A 23,851-nucleotide genomic window follows, 5' to 3' on the forward strand; every position below is an offset into this window, starting at 1 on the left:
TCTGTCCTGATATCCAGAAGCTCTTTGTCTAATCCGAGGTGAGTGATCGCTGTCCTGATATCCAGAAGCTCTTTGTCTAATCCGAGGTGAGTGATCTCTGTCCTGATATCCAGAAGCTCTTTGTCTAATCCGAGGTGAGTGATCTCTGTCCTGATATCCAGAAGCTCTTTGTCTAATCCGAGGTGAGTGATCTCTGTCCTGATATCCAGAAGCTCTTTGTCTAATCCGAGGTGAGTGATCTCTGTCCTGATATCCAGAAGCTCTTTGTCTAATCCGAGGTGAGTGATCGCTGTCCTGATATCCAGAAGCTCTTTGTCTAATCCGAGGTGAGTGATCGCTGTCCTGATATCCAGAAGCTCTTTGTCTAATCCGAGGTGAGTGATCGCTGTCCTGATATCCAGAAGCTCTTTGTCTAATCCGAGGTGAGTGATCTCTGTCCTGATATCCAGAAGCTCTTTTCTGCCATAAGATACGGTTACAGAAACATTATGTACAAAATAAGTTACAAATAACACGAGAAAAACATAATGCCACAATTGGTTTGGCGCCAGTAAAACTGCTGCGATTTCTTCCCCCGCCATCTTTTAAGGGCGCTATTGTACTTATTGTTCCCTATATAGTACACTACTTATAAGTACAATAGTATTCAGTGTTCTATAAGCTCACTAAATACTTGTAATTAAGAATGTAAATATTGTCCGAGCCAGAACGGCCCCTAAGTACAGCAATGTATGTAACTACAATGTATGGATCCACAGCTCAGTGAGTACAGAAACTATAAGGGGTGAGTAACTGGAGGCTGTGAAGTCAGACGCAGGAGAGCAGAACTAGGTAATAGCCGGAGCAGTTTAATTATAAAACCAATGGAATCAAGAAATCATCAACAGGGGTATAAAACCCAACGCGCACCAGTCAACAATGTGCACAAGCACCAAACAATACCACACAAAGACATGGGGGGAACAGAGGGTTAAATACACAACACCTAATGAGGGAATGAAAACCAGGTGTGTGGGAAAACAAGACAAAACAAATGGAAAATGAAAAATGGATCGGCGATGGCTAGAAGACCGGTGACATCGACCGCCGAACAAGGAGAGGAACCGACTTCGGCAGAAGTCCTGACAGAAACACTGTTAATCAGTTTGGTTCAGTCAGTGTCTACAGAAACACTGTTAATCAGTTTGGTTCAGTCAGTGTCTACAGAAACACTGTTAATCAGTTTGGTTCAGTCAGTGTCTACAGAAATACTGTGTTGTTAATCAGTTTGGTTCAGTCAGTGTCTACAGAAATACTGTGTTAATCAGTTTGGTTCAGTCAGTGTCTACAGAAATACTGTGTTAATCAGTTTGGTTCAGTCAGTGTCTACAGAAATACTGTTAATCAGTTTGGTTCAGTCAGTGTCTACAGAAATACTGTGTTGTTAATCAGTTTGGTTGATTCCAGGGTTGTGTCCCAATTGGCACCCTCTTCCCTAAGTAGTGCACTACTTTTGACCAATAGTGGGCGAATCTTATATGGAGAGGGTAGAGGGTGCCATTTGGGACACCCAGGAGACAGGCCCTCTACCCCCAGGAGACAGGCCCTCTACCCCCAGGAGACAGGCCCTCTACCCCCAGGAGACAGGCCCTCTACCCCCAGGAGACAGGCCCTCTACCCCCAGGAGACAGGCCCTCTACCCCCAGGAGACAGGCCCTCTACCCCCAGGAGACAGGCCCTCTACCCCCAGGAGACAGGCCCTCTACCTGTCAGGGGAGAGGGAAGAGGGTTACCTGACAGGGGAGAGGTTTACCTGACAGGGAGGGGAGAGGTTACCTGACAGGGGGAGAGGTTTACCTGACAGGGGAGAGGTTTACCTGACAGGGGAGGGGGAGGTTTACCTGACAGGAGGGAGAGGGTTACCTGACAGGGGGGGGGAGAGGTTTACCTGACAGGGTTTGGGGGAGAGGTTTACCTGACAGGGAGGGGAGAGGGTTACCTGACAGGGGAGGGGGAGGGATAACTGACAGGGGAGGGGAGGGGAGAGGGATACCTGACAGGGGGAGGGGGAGGGATAACTGACAGGGGAGGGGGAGGGGAGAGGGATACCTGACAGGGGGGAGGGGAGAGGGATACCTGACAGGGGGAGGGGAGAGGGTTAACTGACAGGGGAGGGAGAGGGTTAACTGACAGGGGAGTGGAGAGGGTTAACTGACAGGGGAGGGGAGAGGGTTAACTGACAGGGGAGGGGAGAGGGTTACCTGACAGGGGAGGGGAGAGGTTTACCTGACAGGGGAGGGGAGAGGGTTACCTGACAGGGGAGGGGAGAGGTTTACCTGACAGGGGGAGGGGAGAGGGTTTACCTGACAGGGAGGGGAGAGGGTTACCTGACAGGGGAGGGGAGAGGGATAACTGACAGGGGAGGGGGGGGGAGAGGGATACCTGACAGGGGGAGGGGAGAGGGTTACCTGACAGGGGGAGGGGAGAGGGTTAACTGACAGGGGGAGGGGAGAGGGTTACCTGACAGGGGAGGGGAGAGGTTTACCTGACAGGGGGGGAGAGGGTTACCTGACAGGGGGGGGAGAGGGTTACCTGACAGGGGAGGGGAGAGGTTTACCTGACAGGGGGGGGGGAGAGGGATAACTGACAGGGGGAGAGGTTTACCTGACAGGGGAGGGGAGAGGTTTACCTGACAGGGGGGGGAGGGGAGAGGTTTACCTGACAGGGGAGGGGAGAGGGTTAACTGACAGGGGAGGGGAGAGGTTAACTGACAGGGGAGGGGAGAGGGATAACTGACAGGGGAGGGGAGAGGTTTACCTGACAGGGGAGGGGGGAGGGTTACCTGACAGGGGGGGGGGAGGAGAGGGGAGAGGGAAACCTGACAGGGGAGGGGAGAGGGAAACCGACAGGGGAGGGGAGAGGGTTAACTGACAGGGGGAGGGGAGAAGGTTAACTGACAGGGGAGGGGAGAGGGATAACTGACAGGGGAGGGGAGAGGGTTAACTGACAGGGGAGGGGAGAGGGTTAACTGACAGGGGAGGCGAGAGGGTTAACTGACAGGGGAGGGAGAGGTTTACCTGACAGGGGGAGGGAGAGGTTTACCTGACAGGGGGGGGGAGAGGGATAACTGACAGGGGGAGGGAGAGGGTTAACTGACAGGGGGAGGGAGAGGGTTAACTGACAGGGGGAGGGGAGGGTTACCTGACAGGGGGGGGGAGAGGTTTACCTGACAGGGGGAGGGGAGAGGGATAACTGACAGGGGAGGGGAGAGGTTTACCTGACAGGGGAGGGGAGAGGGTTAACTGACAGGGGAGGGGAGAGGGATACCTGACAGGGGGGGGAAAGGGTTAACTGACAGGGGAGGGGAGAGGGTTAACTGACAGGGGGAGGATACCTGACAGGGGAGGGAGAGGGATACCTGACAGGGGGGGGAGAGGATACCTGACAGGGGAGGGGAGAGGGGGAGAGGGATACCTGACAGGGGGAGGGGAGAGGGATACCTGACAGGGGAGGGGAGGGATACCTGACAGGGGGAGGGATACCTGACAGGGGGGGAGAGGGTTACCTGACAGGGGAGGGGAGAGGGATACCTGACAGGGGAGGGGAGAGGGATACCTGACAGGGGAGGGGAGAGGGATACCTGACAGGGGAGGGGAGAGGGATACCTGACAGGGGAGGGGAGAGGGATACCTGACAGGGGAGGGAGAGGGATACCTGACAGGGGAGGGGAGAGGGTTACCTGACAGGGGAGGGGAGGGTTACCTGACAGGGGGAGGGGGAGGGATACCTGACAGGGGAGGGGAGAGGGTTAACTGACAGGGGGGGAGAGGTTTACCTGACAGGGGGGAGGGAGAGGGTTAACTGACAGGGGGGGAGGGATACCTGACAGGGGAGGGGAGAGGGTTAACTGACAGGGGGAGAGGTTTACCTGACAGGGGAGGGGAGAGGGTTAACTGACAGGGGAGGGGGAGGGGAGAGGGATACCTGACAGGGGGGGGGAGAGGGATAACTGACAGGGGAGGGGAGAGGGTTTAACTGACAGGGGGGGGAGGGGAGAGGGTTACCTGACAGGGGGAGAGGGTTAACCTGACAGGGGGGGGAGGGGAGAGGGATACTGACAGGGGAGGGGAGAGGGATACCTGACAGGGGGGGAGGGGAGAGGGTTAACTGACAGGGGGAGGGGAGAGGGTTACCTGACAGGGGAGGGGAGAGGGATACCTGACAGGGGAGGGGGGGATACCTGACAGGGGGGAGAGGGTTAACTGACAGGGGGAGAGGTTTACCTGGCAGGGGAGGGGGGAGAGGGTTAACTGACAGGGGGGAGGGGGAGGGATACCTGACAGGGGAGGGGAGAGGGTTAACTGACAGGGGGAGAGGTTTACCTGACAGGGGAGGGGGAGAGGGTTAACTGACAGGGGGGGGGAGAGGGATACCTGACAGGGGAGGGGAGGGGGGGATAACTGACAGGGGGAGGGGAGAGGTTTACCTGACAGGGGAGGGGAGAGGGTTACCTGACAGGGGAGAGGTTTACCTGACAGGGGAGGGGGAGGGGAGGGATACCTGACAGGGGGAGGGGAGAGGGTTAACTGACAGGGGGAGGGGAGAGCACAGGGGAGGCGAGAGGGTTACCTGACAGGGTAGACACATTTGTCCCCAATAACTACCGTGGGATATGCATCAACGGCAACCTTGGGGAAATCCTCTGCATTATCATTAACAGCAGACTCGTACATTTCCTCAGTGAAAATAATGAGCAAATGTCAAATAGTCTTTTCACCAAATTACCGTACGACAGACCACGTATTCACCCTGCACACCCTAACTGACAAACAAACAAACCAAAAGTAGTGTCATGGGGTTTTTTTATCCCAAAAAAGCTTTTGACTCAATTTGGCATGAGGATCTGCTATATAAATCAATGGAAACTGGTGTTATAAAATCCATGTACACCAAACAACACGTCTGTGCTTAAATTTGGCAAACAATAAAGATTTGCGGGAACCCCACATGTGGAGATCATAAGTTCACCTACTCTGCCTCTCTCAAAGACACAGCGGTTGGAACCAAAAAAGTCTCAAATTTGGACTCATCAGACCAAAGGACAGATTTCCACTGGTCTAATGTCCATTGCTCGTGTTTCTTGGCCCAAGCAAGTCTCTTCTTATTATTGGTGTCCTTTAGTAGTGGTTTCTTTTCAGCAATTCGACCATGAAGGCCTGATTCACACAGTCTCCTCTGAACAGTTGATGTTGAGATGTGTCTGTTACTTGGACTCTGTGAAGCATTTATTTGGGCTGCAATTTCTGAGGCTGGTAACTCTAATGAACTTATCCTCTGCAGCAGAGGTAACTCTGGGTCTTCCTTTCCTGTGGCGGTCCTCATGAGAGCCAGTTTCATCATAGTGCTTGATGGTTGTTGCGACTGCACTTGAAGAAACTTTCAAAGTTCTTCAAATGTTCCATATTGACTGACCTTCAACTTTATGATTGGCTGTCGTTTAGTGCTTATTTGAGCTGTTCCTACCTTTGATATGGACTTGGTATTTTACCAAATAGGGCTGTCTTCTGTATACCACCCCTACCTTGTCACAACACCACTGATTGGTTATCTTCAGTATACCACCCCTACCTTGTCACAACACCACTGATTGGCTATCTTCTGTATACCCCCCTACCTTGTCACAACACCACTGATTGGCTATCTTCTGTATACCACCCCTACAACACCACTGATTGGTTATCTTCTGTATACCACCCCTACAACACCACTGATTGGTTATCTTCTGTATACCAACCCCTACAACACCACTGATTGGTTATCTACTGTATACCACCCCTACCTTGTCACAACACCACTGATTGGTTATCTTCTGTATACCAACCCCTACAACACCACTGATTGGTTATCTTCTGTATACCAACCCCTACAACACCACTGATTGGTTATCTACTGTATACCACCCCTACAACACCACTGATTGGTTATCTTCTGTATACCAACCCCTACAACACCACTGATTGGTTATCTACTGTATACCACCCCTACCTTGTCACAACACCACTGATTGGTTATCTACTGTATACCAACCCCTACAACACCACTGATTGGTTATCTTCTGTATACCACCCCTACCTTGTCACAACACCACTGATTGGTTATCTTCTGTATACCACCCCTACCTTGTCACAACACCACTGATTGGTTATCTTCAGTATACCACCCCTACAACACCACTGATTGGTTATCTTCAGTATACCACCCCTACAACACCACTGATTGGTTATCTTCAGTATACCACCCCTACCTTGTCACAACACCACTGATTGGTTATCTTCTGTATACCAACCCCTACCTTGTCACAACACCACTGATTGGTTATCTTCTGTATACCACCCCTACCTTGTCACAACACCACTGATTGGTTATCTTCAGTATACCACCCCTACCTTGTCACAACACCACTGATTGGTTATCTTCAGTATACCACCCTACAACACCACTGATTGGTTATCTTCTGTATACCACCTCTACCTTGTCACAACACCACTGATTGGTTATCTTCAGTATACCACCCCTACCTTGTCACAACACCACTGATTGGTTATCTTCAGTATACCACCCCTACAACACCACTGATTGGTTATCTCCTGTATACCACCCCTACCTTGTCACAACACCACTGATTGGTTATCTTCTGTATACCACCCCTACCTTGTCACAACACCACTGATTGGTTATCTTCTGTATACCACCCCTACCTTGTCACAACACCACTGATTGGTTATCTTCTGTATACCACCCCTACCTTGTCACAACACCACTGATTGGTTATCTTCTGTATACCACCCCTACAACACCACTGATTGGCTATCTTCTGTATACCACCCCTACAACACCACTGATTGGCTGTCTTCTGTATACCACCCCTACAACACCACTGATTGGCTGTCTTCTGTATACCACCCCTACAACACCACTGATTGGCTGTCTTCTGTATACCACCCCTACAACACCACTGATTGGCTATCTTCTGTATACCACCCTACAACACCACTGATTGGCTATCTTCTGTATACCACCCCTACAACACCACTGATTGGCTGTCTTCTGTATACCACCCCTACCTTGTCACAACACCACTGATTGGTTATCTTCTGTATACCACCCCTACAACACCACTGATTGGCTGTCTTCTGTATACCACCCCTACCTTGTCACAACACCACTGATTGGCTATCTTCTGTATACCACCCCTACAACACCACTGATTGGCTATCTTCTGTATACCACCCCTACAACACCACTGATTGGCTATCTTCTGTATACCACCCCTACCTTGTCACAACACCACTGATTGGCTGTCTTCTGTATACCACCCCTACAACACCACTGATTGGCTGTCTTCTGTATACCACCCCTACAACACCACTGATTGGCTGTCTTCTGTATACCACCCCTACAACACCACTGATTGGTTATCTTCTGTATACCACCCCTACCTTGTCACAACACCACTGATTGGTTATCTTCTGTATACCACCCCTACCTTGTCACAACACCACTGATTGGTTATCTTCAGTATACCACCCCTACAACACAACTGATTGGTTATCTTCTGTATACCACCCCTACAACACCACTGATTGGTTATCTTCTGTATACCACCCCTACCTTGTCACAACACCACTGATTGGTTATCTTCTGTATACCACCCCTACCTTGTCACAACACCACTGATTGGTTATCTTCTGTATACCACCCCTACCTTGTCACAACACCACTGATTGGTTATCTTCTGTATACCACCCCTACCTTGTCACAACACCACTGATTGGTTATCTTCTGTATACCACCCCTACCTTGTCACAACACCACTGATTGGCTATCTTCTGTATACCACCCCTACAACACCACTGATTGGCTGTCTTCTGTATACCACCCCTACAACACCACTGATTGGCTGTCTTCTGTATACCACCCCTACAACACCACTGATTGGCTCAAATGCATTAAGAAGACATTCCACATGAACTTTTAACAAGACACATACATTAATTAAACACACCTGTTAATTGGAATGCATTCCAGGTGACTATCTCATGAAGCTGGTTGAGAGAATGCCAAGAGTGAAAAGCTGTCATTAAGGCAAAGGGTAGCTACTTTGAAAAATTACACGATTCCATATGTTATTTCATAGTTGTGATGTCATCACTATTATTCTACAATGTAGAAAATAGTGGAAAAAAAAAAACCTTGAATGAGTGTCCAAAATGTTGACTGGTACTGTGTATATATATCAACAAATTGGCAAGGACACTAGAACAGTCTGCAGCACCCAGCCTTACCCAACTAGAATCTGAAGTCAAATGTTTTCTGTTCGCTGATGATCTGGTGCTCCTGTCCCCGACCAAGGAGAGCCTACAGCAGCACCTAGATCTTCTGCACAGATTCTGTCAGACCTGGGCCCTGACAGTAAATCTCAGTAAGACTAAAATAATGGTGTTCCAAAAAAGGTCCAGTTGCCAGGACCACAAATACAAATTCCATCTAGACACTGTTGCCCTAGAGCACACAAAAAACTATACATACCTTGGCCTAAACATCAGCGCCACAGGTAACTTCCACAAAGCTGTGAAAGATCTGAGAGTCAAGGCAAGAAGGGCCTCCTATGCCATCAAAAGGAACATAAAATTTAACATCCCCAATTAGGATTTGGCTAAAAATACTTGAATCAGTTATAGAACCCATTGCCCTTTATGGTTGTGTGGTCTGGGGTCCCCCGCACCAACCAAGAATTCACTAAATGGGACAAACACCAAGTTGAGACTCTGCATTCAGTCTCAAAAAATATATCCTCTGTGTACAACATAGAACACCAAATAATGCATGCAGAGCAGAATTAGGCCGATACCCACTAATGATAAAAATCCTGAAAAATTGTACAACCACCAAGAAGGAAGCGATTCCTGAACCTTCCAGAACAAAGCCCTCACCTACAAAGAGATGAACCTGGAGAAGTCCTCTAAGCAAGCTGGTCCTAGGGCTCTGTTCACAAACAAACAGACCCCACAGAGCCCCAGGACAGTAGCACAACAAAAAGATAATTACTTGACACATTGGAAAGTATTTACCAAAAACAGAGCAAACTAGAATGCTGTTTGGCCCTAAACAGAGAGTACACAGCGGCAGAATACCTGACCACTGTGACTGACCCAAACTTAAGGAAAGCTTTGACTATGTACAGACTCAGTGAGCATAACCTTGCTATTGAGAAAGGCCGCCGTAGGCAGACATGGCTCTCAAGAGAAGACAGGCTATGTGCACACTGCCCACAAAATGAGGTGGAGACTGAGCTGCACTTCCTAACCTCCTGCCCAATGTATGACCATATTAGAGACACATATTTCCCTCAGATTACACAGATCCACAAAGAATTTGAAAACCAATGCAATTTTGATAAACTCCAATATTTATTGGGTGAAATACCACAGTGTGACATCACAGCAGCAAGATTTGTGACCTGTTGCCACAAGAAAAGGTCAACCAGTGAATAACAAACACCATTGTAAATACAACCCATATTTATGTTTATTTATTTTCCCTTTTGTACTTTAACTATTTCCACATCATTACAACACTGTATATAGACATAATATGACATTAGAAATGTGAGAGCACAGGGTGAGGGGAGATGGGAGAGCACAGGGTGAGGGGAGATGGGAGAGCACAGGGTGAGGGGAGATGGGAGAGCACAGGGTGAGGGGAGATGGGAGAGCACAGGGGAGGGGAGATGGGAGAGCACAGGGTGAGGGGAGATGGGAGAGCACAGGGTGAGGGGAGATGGGAGAGCACAGGGGAGGGGAGATGGGAGAGCACAGGGGAGGGGAGATGGGAGAGCACAGGGGAGGGGAGATGGGAGAGCACAGGGTGAGGGGAGATGGGAGAGCACAGGGTGAGGGGAGATGGGAGAGCACAGGGTGAGGGGAGATGGGAGAGCACAGGGTGAGGGGAGATGGGAGAGCACAGGGTGAGGGGAGATGGGAGAGCACAGGGGGAGGGGAGATGGGAGAGCACAGGGTGAGGGGAGGGGAGATGGGAGAGCACAGGGTGAGGGGAGATGGGAGAGCACAGGGTGAGGGGAGATGGGAGAGCACAGGGTGAGGGGAGATGGGAGAGCACAGGGTGAGGGGAGATGGGAGAGCACAGGGTGAGGGGAGATGGGAGAGCACAGGGGAGGGGGGAGATGGGAGAGCACAGGGTGAGGGGAGATGGGAGAGCACAGGGTGAGGGGAGATGGGAGAGCACAGGGGAGGGGAGATGGGAGAGCACAGGGGGGGGGAGGGAGATGGGAGAGCACAGGGGAGGGGAGATGGGAGAGCACAGGGGGAGGGGAGATGGGAGAGCACAGGGGGAGGGGAGATGGGAGAGCACAGGGTGAGGGGAGATGGGAGAGCACAGGGGGAGGGAGATGGGAGAGCACAGGGGGAGGGGAGATGGGAGAGCACAGGGTGAGGGGAGATGGGAGAGCACAGGGTGAGGGGAGATGGGAGAGCACAGGGGGAGGGGAGATGGGAGAGCACAGGGGGAGGGGAGATGGGAGAGCACAGGGTGAGGGGAGATGGGAGAGCACAGGGTGAGGGAGATGGGAGAGCACAGGGGAGGGGAGATGGGAGAGCACAGGGTGAGGGGAGATGGGAGAGCACAGGGTGAGGGGAGATGGGAGAGCACAGGGGGGGAGGGAGATGGGAGAGCACAGGGTGAGGGGAGATGGGAGAGCACAGGGTGAGGGGAGATGGGAGAGCACAGGGTGAGGGGAGATGGGAGAGCACAGGGGAGGGGAGATGGGAGAGCACAGGGTGGGAGGGATGAGAGAGCACAGGGGGAGGGGAGATGGGAGAGCACAGGGTGAGGGGAGATGGGAGAGCACAGGGTGAGGGGAGATGGGAGAGCACAGGGTGAGGGGAGATGGGAGAGCACAGGGTGAGGGGAGATGGGAGAGCACAGGGTGAGGGGAGATGGGAGAGCACAGGGTGAGGGGAGATGGGAGAGCACAGGGTGAGGGGAGATGGGAGAGCACAGGGGAGGGGGAGGGGAGATGGGGAGAGCACAGGGGAGGGGAGATGGGAGAGCACAGGGGGGAGGGGAGATGGGAGAGCACAGGGGGAGGGGAGATGGAGAGCACAGGGGAGGGGAGATGGGAGAGCACAGGGGAGGGGAGATGGGAGAGCACAGGGGAGGGAGATGGAAAAGATCACAGGGGGAGGGAGATGGGGGCACAGGGGAGGGGAGATGGGAGAGCCCAGGGTGATCTTTTCCTGGGAGAGCCCAGGGTGAGGGGAGATGGGAGAGCACAGGGTCTGGGGAGATGGGAGAGCACAGGGTGAGGGGCCTCCCTGCCTCTCTCTCTGCCTCCCTGGGGAGATCTCTGCCTCCCTGAGGGGGATGGGCCTCCCTGCCTCTCTCTCTGGGGAGATGGAGAGCTCTGGGGGAGGGGAGATCTCTCTGCCTCCCTGCCTCTCTCTCTGCCTCCCTGCACTCTCTCTGCCTCCCTGCCTCTCTCTCTGCCTCCCTGAGATCTCTCTGCCTCCCTGGGACTCTCTCTGCCTCCCTGCCAGGGGGAGGAACAGGAAAGATCTCTCTGCCTCCCTGGGACTCTCTCTGCCTCCCTGCCTCCCTCTGCCTCCCTGTCCTCTCTCTGCCTCCCTGCCACTCTCTCTGCCTCCCTGCCTCTGCTCTCTGCCTCCCTGCCCTCTCTCTGCCTCCCTGCCACTCTCTCTGCCTCCCTGCCACTCTCTCTGCCTCCCTGCCACTCTCTCTGCCTCCCTGCCACTCTCTCTGCCTCCCTGCCTCTCTCTCTGCCTCCCTGCCACTCTCTCTGCCTCCCTGCCACTCTCTCTGCCTCCCTGCCACTCTCTCTGCCTCCCTGCCACTCTCTCTGCCTCCCTGCCTCTCTCTCTGCCTCCCTGCCACTCTCTCTGCCTCCCTGCCTCTCTCTCTGCCTCCCTGCCTCTCTCTCTGCCTCCCTGCCTTTCTGGTCCTGGCTGCATACCTCATATACCTCTCAGCTGCTGGTGATGTCTAGTCCACTAAGCATTGGGTTCTCAGCTGCTGGTGAGGTCTAGTCCACTAAGCATTGGGTTCTCAGCTGCTGGTGAGGTCTAGTCCACTAAGCATTGGGTTATCAGCTGCTGGTGAGGTCTAGTCCACTCATTCTCAGCTGCTGGTGAGGTCTAGTCCACTAAGCATTGGGTTCTCAGCTGCCTAGTCCACTAAGCATTGGGTTCTCAGCTGCTGGTGAGGTCTAGTCCACTAAGCATTGGGTTCTCAGCTGCTGGTGATGTCTAGTCCACTAAGCATTGGGTTCTCAGCTGCTGATGAGGTCTAGTCCACTAAGCATTGGGTTATCAGCTGCTGGTGAGGTCTAGTCCATCATTGTTCTCAGCTGCTGGTGAGGTCTAGTCCACTAAGCATTGGGTTCTCAGCTGCTGGTGAGGTCTAGTCCACTAAGCATTGGGTTCTCAGCTGCTGGTGAGGTCTAGTCCACTAAGCATTGGGTTCTCAGCTGCTGGTGATGTCTAGTCCACTAAGCATTGGGTTCTCAGCTGCTGTGAGGTCTAGTCCACTAAGCATTGGGTTCTCAGCTGCTGGTGAGGTCTAGTCCACTAAGCATTGGGTTCTCAGCTGCTGGTGAGGTCTAGTCCACTAAGCATTGGGTTCTCAGCTGCTGGTGAGGTCTAGTCCACTAAGCATTGGGTTCTCAGCTGCTGGTGAGGTCTAGTCCACTAAGCATTGGGTTCTCAGCTGCTGGTGAACAGAAACAGAGCTAACCAGACAACGGTCTCTGACTGGTGAACAGTGTAATTAAAGGGTAACTACACCCAACAATCTAAACTTACATTTTTCCCAGACTTCAAAAGTGGTCTTGTTTTTCTATAAAAACAAAAACGTGAAATGAAACCTGGAAAAACAAGAAGATGTGATTTTATAGGGTCCAACTCTCCATCAATGTGTGTGTTTCTGTCAATGGACAATCTCGCCGTTAAAAGTCACTGATAAATGAATAGGCCTTGGTAAGTCATTGACCAGGTCTGAGAAAGCTCTCATACAGGTTCTCTAACATCCCAGGATTTTAAACCAAAGCTCTGTGAAGAACTTGATGGGAAAAGTTGGAGTTTGTTGCATCTCTCATCTGTCAAGGGGGAAGGAGATGGGGATTCTGGAGTGATGGAGGTAGATATGTATAGGGGGAAGGAGACAGGGATACTGGAGTGATGGAGGTAGATATGTATAGGGGGAAGGAGACAGGGATTCTGGAGTGATGGAGGTAGATATGTATAGGGGAAGGTGACAGGGATACTGGAGTGATGGAGGTAGATATGTATAGGGGAAGGAGACAGGGATACTGGAGTGATGGAGGTAGATATGTATAGGGGAAGGAGACAGGGATACTGGAGTGATGGAGGTAGATATGTATAGGGGGAAGGAGACAGGGATACTGGAGTGATGGAGGTAGATATGTATAGGGGGAAGGAGACTGCAGTGATTGAGGTAGATATGTATAGGGGGAAGGAGACAGGGATACTGGAGTGATGGAGGTAGATATGTATAGGGGGAAGGAGACAGGGATACTGGAGTGATGGAGGTAGATATGTATAGGGGGAAGGAGACAGGGATACTGGAGTGATGGAGGTAGATATGTATAGGGGAAGGAGACAGGGATTCTGGAGTGATGGAGGTAGATATGTATAGGGGGAAGGAGACAGGGATACTGGAGTGATGGAGGTAGATATGTATAGGGGGAAGGAGACTGCAGTGATTGAGGTAGATATGTATAGGGGGAAGGAGACAGGGATACTGGAGTGATGGAGGTAGATATGTATAGGGGGAAGGAGACAGGGATTCTGGAGTGATAGAGGTAGATATGTATAGGGGGAAGGAGACTGGCAGTGATGGAGGTAGATATGTATAGGGAGAAGGAGACAGGGATACTGGAGTGATGGAGGTAGATTTGTATAGGGGGAAGGAGACTGCAGTGATGGAGGTAGATATGTATAGGGGGAAGGAGACAGGGATACTGGGGTGATGGAGGTAGATATGTATAGGGGGGGAAGGAGACTGCAGTGATGGAGGTAGATATGTATAGGGGGAAGGAGACAGGGATAGTGGGGTGATGGAGGTAGATATGTATAGGGGGAAGGAGACAGGGATAGTGGGGTGATGGAGGTAGATATATATAGGGGGAAGGAGACAGGGATACTGGAGTGGTGGAGGTAGATATGTATAGGGGGAAGGAGACAGGGATTCTGGAGTGATGGAGGTAGATATGGATAGGGTACAGGGATACTGGAGTGATGGAGGTAGATATCTCTCCCTCCCCCTCTTCCTCTCCCCCTCTCCCCTCCCCAGGGATCCCCCTCTCCTTCCCTCCCTCCCCCTCTCCTTCTCCCCCTCCTTCCCTCCCTCCCCCTCTCCCTCCCCCCCTCCCTCCCTCTCTCCTCTCCCTCCCCTCTCCCTCCCCCTCTCCTTCTCCTTCTCCTTCTCCCCCTCCCTTCTCCCCCTCCCTCTCCCCTCCCCCTCTGGAGTGATGGAGGTAGATATCATGCAGTCAATCTCCCTTCTAAGGGATTCCCTCCCCATTGTTCCCCCTCTTTTTTCCTCTCTCTCCCCTCTCCCTCCCCTCCCCCTCTCCTTCCCTCTCCTTCTCCCCTCCTTCTCCCCTCCTCCCTCCCTCCCCTCTCCTTCTCCCTCCCCCCCTCTTCCTCTCCCCCTCCCCTCCCTCCCCCTCCCCTCCTTCTCTCCCCCCTCTTCCCCTCTCCCCTCTCCCTCTCCCCCCCCTCTCCTTCTCCCCCCTCCCCCTCTCCCTCTCCCCCTCCCCCTCTCCCTTCTCCCCCCTCCTTCCCTCCCCTCCCCCCCCTCCTTCTCTCCCCCTCTCCTTCTCCCCTCTTCTCCTTCTCTCTCCCCTCTCCTCCCCTCCCCCCTTCTCCCCTCCCCCTCCCCCTCCTTCTTCTCCCTCCCCCTCCCTCTCCCCCCCCCCTCTCCTTCTCTCCTCCCCTCTCCCTCCCCCCTCCCCTCCCTCCCCCCTCTCCCCTCCCCCTCTCCCTCCCCCTCTCCTTCTCCTCCCCTCTCCTTCTCCCCTCCCTCTCCCCTCCCCCTCTCCCTCCCCCTCTCCTTCCTCCCTTCCCCCTCTCCCTCTCCCCCCCCTCTCCCTCCCCTCCCCCTCCCCCTCCCCCTCTCTCCCTTCTCCCCCTCCCTCCCCCTCTCCCTCTCCCCCTCCCCTCCCTCTCTCTCCCTCCCCTCTCTCCTCCCCCCCCTCTCCCTCCCCCTCTCCTTCCCTCCCTTCCCCCCTCTCCTTCTCCCCCTCCCTCTCCCCTCCCCCCTCTTCCTCCCCCTCTCCCCTCCCCCCCCCCCCCTCTCCCTTCCCCCTCCCTCCCCCTCTCCTTCTCCCTCTCCCCCTCCCCCTCTCCCCTCCCCCCTCTCTCTCCCTCTCTCTCCCCCCCCCTCTCCTTCTCCCCCTCCCCCTCTCCTTCTCTCCCTCTCCCCCCTCTCCTCTCTCCCCCTCCCCTCTCCTTCTCTCTCCTTCTCTCTCCCCCCCCTCTCCCCTCCCTCTCCCTCCCCTCTCCTTCTCTCCCTCCCCCTCTTCCTCTCTCTCTCTTTTTTGTTGCTGTTAATAGTCATCTCTCCCCCTCCCTGTGACCCTTCTCAAGGGGCCCCTCTCATCTGAGCTGGGCTAGAGCTTTTCTGCTCTGCTGCTTGCTTGTGTGTGTGTGTGTGTGTGTGTGTGTGTGTGTGTGTGTGTGTGTGTGTGTGTGTGTGTGTGTGTGTGTGTAGGCTGGGGGTGGGTGGGGGATTTGGCAACTCCTTTGATCAGTAAAACATAAACAAGAGGGGGCTTTGTGTGGTGGGGAGAAGTGTTGAGTCAGGATAGAAAGGTCTCTCTGCTCTCTCTCTCTCTGTCTCTCTCTTTCTCTTGCTCTCTCTCTCTCTCTGTCTCTCTCCCCACTCTCTGTCTCTCTCCCCACTCTCTGTCTCTCTCCTCTCTCTCCCCACTCTCTGTCTCTCTCCTCTCTCTCCCCACTCTCTGTCTCTCTCCTCTCTCTCCCCACTCTCTGTCTCTCTCCTCTCTCTCCCCAGTCTCTGTCTCTCTCCCCTCTCTATCTCTCTCTCTCCCCCCCACTCTCTGTCTCCCCAATCTCTGTCTCTCTCCTCTCTCTCTCTCTCTCTCTCTCTCTCTCTCTCTCTCTCTCTCTCTCTCTCTGTCTCTCTCATCTCTCTCCCCACTCTGTCTCTGTCTCTCCCCACTCTCTCTCTCTGTCTCTCTCTCTCTCCCCACTCTCTCTGTCTCTGTCTCTCTCTCCCCACTCTCTGTCTCTCTTCCCTCTTTCTGTCTCTCTCTCTCTGTCTCTCTCTCCCCACTCTCTGTCTCTCTCTCTCTCTCTCTCTCTCTCTCTGTCTCTCTCTCTCTCGGACTGGCTGCTGGGATAGAGAACAGAGCAGAGTAGACAGACAGACAGACAGGCTGAGAGCAGGTTGGCAACTTGGGATCAAATTAACACCTAATCAATGGGGATAGGAATAGCATGTCATCATTTTATACACAGCACAGAATGATGAACCACAACTTGAATATCATGCAGGATAATGAGAGGATTCTTTAACATTTGTTTTTACATTTAGTGGTTGAGTTTTTCAGATAGTTGTTTCTCTGCTATGTTGGTTGGAATAATGACATCACTGTTGTGATTACGACATCACTGTTGTGATTATGACATCACTGTTGTGATTACAATGACATCACTGTTGTGATTACAATGACATCACTGTTGTGATTACAATGACATCGCTGTTGTGATATATATGTAGCATGTTAGAGCCTTGCAAATTCCAGTCTCCATGGAGGGCTCATTAGCATAAAGAAATTAGTTTTTTTAGAGAGAGAAAGAGAGAGAAGAGAGAGGAGAGAGAGAGAGAGAGAGAGAGAGAGAGAGAGAGAGAGAAGAGAGAGAGAGAGACAGACAACAGCAGGGTATTGGGTCGTAGCTCAGACTGAGCCTTTGTCCAGCAGGTGAAGGCTTTGTAAATATGGCGCCAGATTGTTAAAGGGCCTGAAGAGGCTGTTTACATCCCAAATGGCACCCTATTCCCTACATAGTGCACAACTACGCTATGGGCCCTGGTCAAAAGTAGTGCACTATGAAGGGAATAGGGTGCCGTTTGGGATTTAAATGCTGACACTGTGATGTCCAGGCTGCTTCCAGGAACACAAACCCCCTGCGCCGAGGCATAGAACTGACCTTCCCTCCATCATCAGGCCCTCCCTCTATCCCTCCATCATCAGGCCCTATCTCTATCCCTCCATCCCTCCCTCCATCATCAGGCCCTACCTGTATCCCTCCCTCTATCCCTCCCTCTATCCCTCCATCCATCCCTCCCTCTATCCCTCCATCCCTCCCTCCATCATCAGGCCCAACCTCTATCCCTCTATCCCTCCAGCCCTCCCTCCATCATCAGGCCCAACCTCTATCCCTCCCTCCATTATCAGCCCCTATCCCTCCCTCTATCCCTCCCCTATCCCATCCCTCCCTCTGTCCCTCCCTCTATCCCTCCATCATCAGCCCCTCCCTCTATCCCTCCCTCCATCATCAGGCCCAACCTCTATCCCTCCCTCCATCATCAGGCCCAACCTCTATCCCTCCCTCTATCCCTCCATCATCAGCCCCTCCCTCTATCCCCCCTCCATCATCAGCCCCTCCCTCTATCCCTCCATCATCAGCCCCTCCCTCTATCCCTCCCTCCATTATCAGCCCCTCCCTCCCTCTATCCTTCCATCCCTCCCTCTATCCCTCCCTCCATCATCAGCCCCTCCCTCTATCCCTCCATCCCTTCCTCCATCATCAATCCCTCCCTCTATCCCTCTATCATTAGCCCCTCTCTCTATCCCTCCCTCCATCATCAGTCCCTCCCTCTATCCCTCCATCCCTCCCTTCATCATCAGTCCCTCCCTCTATCCCTCCCTCTATCCCTCCATCATCAGTCCCTCCCTCTATCCCTCCATCCCTCCATCATCAGTCCCTCCCTCTATCCCTCCATCCCTCCCTCCATCATCAGTCCCTCCCTCTATCCCTCCATCCCTCCCTCCATCATCAGTCCCTCCCTCTATCCCTCCATCCCTCCCTCCATCATCAGTCCCTCCCTCTATCCCTCCATCAGTCTCTCTATCCCTCCATCCCTCCCTCCATCATTAGCCACTCCCTATATCACTCCATCCCTTCCTCCATCATCAGTCCCTCCCTCCCTCCCTCCCTCCCTCCCTCCCTCCCTCCCTCCCTCCCTCCCTCCCTCCCTCCCTCCCTCCCTCCCTCCCTCCCTCCCTCAAGGGAAGCTCTATACAGTAGTTCAGTTTGTGGGGTTCCCTCCCTAAAGGGAAGCTCTATACAGTAGTTCTGTTTGTCTCCAGGCACTGTAGTGTTATTCAGACATCTCAGTAGTTAACCTCTGTCCAGAATGACTGCACTTTAGGGCACCACTATGGCACCGCAGATAGATGACGGCTTGACAACGGTCATAACAATGGCATGACACGACCTAGTGACAGAGGTGCAATACCACAAGGGATGGGTCGTGACCTCTAGGTATCTATAAACACCACATGGGATGGGTCGTAACCTCTAGGTATCTATAATCACCACATGGGATGGGTTGTAACCTCTAGGTATCTATAAACACCACGTGGGATGGGTCGTAACCTCTAGGTATCTATAAACACCACATGGGATGGGTCGTGACCTCTAGGTATCTATAAACACCACATGGGATGGGTCGTAACCTCTAGGTATCTATAAACACCACATGGGATGGGTCGTAACCTCTAGGTATCTATAAACACCACATGGGATGGGTCGTAACCTCTAGGTATCTATAAACACCACATGGGATGGGTCGTAACCTCTAGGTATCTATAAACACCACGTGGGATGGGTCGTAACCTCTAGGTATCTATACACACCACGTGGGATGGGTCGTAACCTCTAGGTATCTATACACACCACATGGGATGGGTCGTAACCTCTAGGTATCTATAAACACCACTTGGGATGGGTCGTAACCTCTAGGTATCTATAAACACCACGTGGGATGGGTAACCTCTAGGTATCTAGGCACCATGTGGGATGGGTCGTAACCTCTAGGTATCTATACACACCACGTGGGATGGGTCGTAACCTCTAGGCACCACGTGGGATGGGTCGTAACCTCTAGGTATCTATAGGCACCATGTGGGATGGGTCGTAACCTCTAGGCACCATGTGGGATGGGTCGTAACCTCTAGGCACCATGTGGGATGGGTCGTAACCTCTAGGCACCACGTGGGATGGGTCGTAACCTCTAGGCACCACGTGGGATGGGTCATAACCTCTAGGCAACCTCTAGGCACCACGTGGGATGGGTCGTAACCTCTAGGCACCACGTGGGATGGGTCGTCCCTCTAGGCACCACGTGGGATGGGTCGTAACCTCTAGGCACCACGTGGGATGGGTCGTAACCTCTAGGCACCACGTGGGATGGGTCGTAACCTCTAGGCACCACGTGGGATGGGTCGTAACCTCTAGGCACCACGTGGGATGGGTAGAAACCTCTAGGCACCACGTGGGATGGGTCGTAACCTCTAGGCACCACGTGGGATGGGTAGAAACCTCTAGGCACCACGTGGGATGGGTCGTAACCTCTAGGCACCACGTGGGATGGGTCGTAACCTCTAGGCACCACGTGGGATGGGTCGTAACCTCTAGGCACCACGTGGGATGGGTCGTAACCTCTAGGCACCACGTGGGATGGGTCGTAACCTCTAGGCACCACGTGGGATGGGTCGTAACCTCTAGGCACCACGTGGGATGGGTCGTCCACTGATATAGACCATCATTTAGGCTACAGTGCTGTTCATGTTTTGAGGGCCTCTGCCACAGCCTCATAGGCTTCCATTATCTGGTCCAACCTGGCTTAAACTGGAACCTTTCCAGACATTTGTTGGAACTGTAAGTGACTCCTCATAAGTGACTCCTCATAAGTGACTCCTCATAAGTGACTCCTCATAAGTGACTCCTCATAAGTGACTCCTCATAAGTGACTCCTCATAAGTGACTCCTCATAAGTGACTCCTCATAAGTGACGCCTCATAAGTGACGCCTCATAAGTGACGCCTCATAAATGATTCCTCATAAGTGACTCCTCACACTAATTCCATGAAACTGACAGTAGAATTCTGCGAAGACAAGGGAAGTTCATCATCAAACATGCTCATTTCATTCAACTCTTCTCTTCTCTCTTTGTGCAGCCATCTGGACCAGTCGACCACCTGGCTGGACCCTCGTAAGGCCCTCCTACAGATGAACCAGGCCCCTCCCACCAGCCCTGTACCAGTCCAGCAACAGAACATCATGAGCCCCGCTAGTGGTCAGTACACGCTCACACAGTCGGACAGAGACACACAGTCGGACAGACTCACACAGTCGGACAGACTCACACAGTCGGACGCAGACTCACACAGTCGGACGCAGACTCACACAGTCGGACGCAGACTCACACAGTCGGACAGACTCACACAGTCGGACGCAGACTCACACAGTCGGACGCAGACTCACACAGTCGGACGCAGACTCACACAGTCGGACGCAGACTCACACAGTCGGACGCAGACTCACGCAGACTCACACAGTCGGACGCAGACTCACACGGGCAGCCTCACTGTACCAGTCCAGCAGCAGTGCATCATGAGTCCCGATCAGTGTATTCACAGACCACAGAGTTAAACTAAACTACATTAGCCCTGAAGGGTTAGATCTCTGGAGGGGGTGGGTGGGGTGTTGATGGTACATTAGCCCTGAAGGGTTAGATCTCTGGAGGGGGTGGGTGGGGTGTTGATGGTACATTGGGCCTGAAGGGTAAGTTATTATCTCTGGAGGGGGTGGGTGGGGTGTTGATGGTACATTGGGCCTGAAGGGTAAGTTATTATCTCTGGAGGGGGTGGGTGGGGTGTTGATGGTACATTGGGCCTGAAGGGTAAGTTATTATCTCTGGAGGGGGTGGGTGGGGTGTTGATGGTACATTAGGCCTGAAGATGCTACAAGGTGCTACTTTGTTAAATAAGATGCTCAGTCTTAAATAACTATGGCTGTGAAGTCTTAAATAACTATGGCTGTTCAGTCTTAAATAACTATGGCTGTGAAGTCTTAAATAACTATGGCTGTGAAGTCTTAAATAACTATGGCTGTGGAGTCTTAAATAACTATGGCTGTTCAGTCTTAAATAACTATGGCTGTTCAGTCTTAAATAACTATGGCTGTTCAGTCTTAAATAACTATGGCTGTTCAGTCTTAAATAACTATGGCTGTGGAGTCTTAAATAACTATGGCTGTTCAGTCTTAAATAACTATGGCTGTGGAGTCTTAAATAACTATGGCTGTTCAGTCTTAAACTATGGCTGTGGAGTCTTAAATAACTATGGCTAAGTCTTAAATAACTATGGCTGTTCAGTCTTAAATAACTATGGCTGTGGAGTCTTAAATAACTATGGCTGTTCAGTCTTAAATAACTATGGCTGTGGAGTCTTAAATAACTATGGCTGTTCAGTCTTAAATAACTATGGCTGTGAAGTCTTAAATAACGATGGCTGTTCAGTTTTAAATAACTATGGCTGTTCAGGCTTAAATAGGCTGTTCAGTCTTAAATAACTATGGCTGTGGAGTCTTAAATAACTATGGCTGTGGAGTCTTAAATAACTATGGCTGTTCAGTTTTAAATAACTATGGCTGTTCAGTCTTAAATAACTATGGCTGTGAAGTCTTAAATAACTATGGCTGTGGAGTCTTAAATAACTATGGCTGTGGAGTCTTAAATAACTATGGCTGTGGAGTCTTAAATAACTAGTGGCTGTTCAGTCTTAAATAACTATGGCTGTTCAGTCTTAAATAACTATGGCTGTTCAGTTTTAAATAACTAAATGGCTGTTCAGTCTTAAATAACTATGGCTGTTCAGTCTTAAATAACTATGGCTGTTCAGTCTTAAATAACTATGGCTGTTCAGTCTTAAATAACTATGGCTGTTCAGTTTTAAATAACTATGGCTGTTCAGTCTTAAATAACTTCAGTCTTAAATAACTATGGCTGTTCAGTCTTAAATAACTATGGCTGTTCAGTTTTAAATAACTATGGCTGTTCAGTTTTAAATAACTATGGCTGTTCAGTCTTAAATAACTATGGCTGTTCAGTCTTAAATAACTATGGCTGTTCAGTCTTAAATAACTATGGCTGTTCAGTCTTAAATAACTATGGCTGTTCAGTCTTAAATAGGCTGTTCAGTTTTAAATAACTATGGCTGTTCAGTCTTAAATAACTATGGCTGTTCAGTCTTAAATAACTATGGCTGTTCAGTCTTAAATAGGCTGTTCAGTTTTAAATAACTATGGCTGTTCAGTTTTAAATAACTATGGCTGTTCAGTCTTACGCTCTTAGAAAACCCGAGTCTCTAGAGCCTTAGTGGGTTATTCAGCTCTCCCGCTAGAAGAACCCTTTGAATAACCCTTTTTGGTTGTTGGTAGAACTTTTTTGGTTCCAAGTAGAACCCTTTAGGGTTCCATGTAGAACCCTTTTGGAACCTTTTTCCCCTAAGAGTGTACCAAACCACATGGTTGATGGGGAACCATGAGCTATTATCATTTATTTTAACCTACTAGATAAAACAAAAAATATATATATATATTTAACTAGGCAAGTCAATTAAGAACAAATTGTTATTTCCAATGACGGACCGACCAGGGAACAGTGGCTTAACTGCCTTGTTCAGGGGCAGAACGACAGATTTTTACCTTGTCATCTCAGGGATTCGATCTTGCAACCTTTCTGTTACTAGTCCAACACTCTAACCACTAGGCCACCTGCTCTAACCACTAGGCCACCTGCTCTAACCACTAGGCCACCTGCTCTAAACACTAGGCCACCTGCTCTAACCACTAGGCTACCTGCTCTAACCACTAGGCCACCTGCTCTAACCACTAGGCTACCTGCTCTAACCACTAGGCCACCTGCTCTAACCACTAGGCTACCTGCTCTAACCACTAGGCTACCTGCTCTAACCACTAGGCCACCTGCTCTAACCACTAGGCCACGTGCTCTAACCACTAGGCTACCTGCTCTAACTACTAGGCCACCTGCTCTAACCACTAGGCCACCTGCTCTAACCACTAGGCCACCTGCTCTAACCACTAGGCCACCTGCTCTAACCACTAGGCTACCTGCTCTAACCACTAGGCTACCTGCTCTAACCACTAGGCCACCTGCTCTAACCACTAGGCCACCTGCTCTAACCACTAGGCTACCTGCTCTAACCACTAGGCTACCTGCTCTAACCACTAGGCTACCTGCTCTAACCACTAAGCTCTAACCACTAGGCTACCTGCCTCTAACCACTAGGCTACCTGCCTCTAACCACTAGGCTACCTGCCTCTAACCACTAGGCTACCTGCTCTAACCACTAGGGCTACCTGCCTCTAACTACTAGGCTACCTGCCTCTAACCACTAGGCTACCTGCTCTAACCACTAGGCTACCTGCCTCTAACTACTAGGCTACCTGCCTCTAACCACTAGGCTACCTGCTCTAGCTACTAGGCTACCTGCCTCTAACCACTAGGCTACCTGCCTCTAGCTACTAGGCTACCTGCTCTAGCCACTAGGCTACCTGCCTCTAGCCACTAGGCTACCTGCCTCTAGCTACTAGGCTACCTGCTCTAACCACTAGGCTACCTGCCTCTAGCCACTAGGCTACCTGCTCTAACCACTAGGCTACCTGCCTCTAACCACTAGGCTACCTGCTCCAACCACTAG

General features: G+C 51.6%; 1 protein-coding gene across 1 annotated transcript in view; it reads left to right on the forward strand.

Annotated features, from left to right (window-relative positions):
• yap1 (Yes1 associated transcriptional regulator) overlaps positions 1–23,851 on the forward strand; it is a 173,500-nt gene that overhangs the window by 27,055 nt on the left and 122,594 nt on the right. Inside the window, exon 3 of the mRNA XM_042296541.1 lies at positions 20,306–20,424. Coding sequence (XP_042152475.1) covers positions 20,306–20,424 — 119 coding nt within the window. The remainder of the gene's footprint in view (positions 1–20,305; positions 20,425–23,851) is intronic.

Source organism: Oncorhynchus tshawytscha, linkage group LG13, assembly GCF_018296145.1.
Source record: "Oncorhynchus tshawytscha isolate Ot180627B linkage group LG13, Otsh_v2.0, whole genome shotgun sequence".
In the NCBI taxonomy this organism is placed as follows: Eukaryota; Metazoa; Chordata; class Actinopteri; order Salmoniformes; family Salmonidae; genus Oncorhynchus; species Oncorhynchus tshawytscha.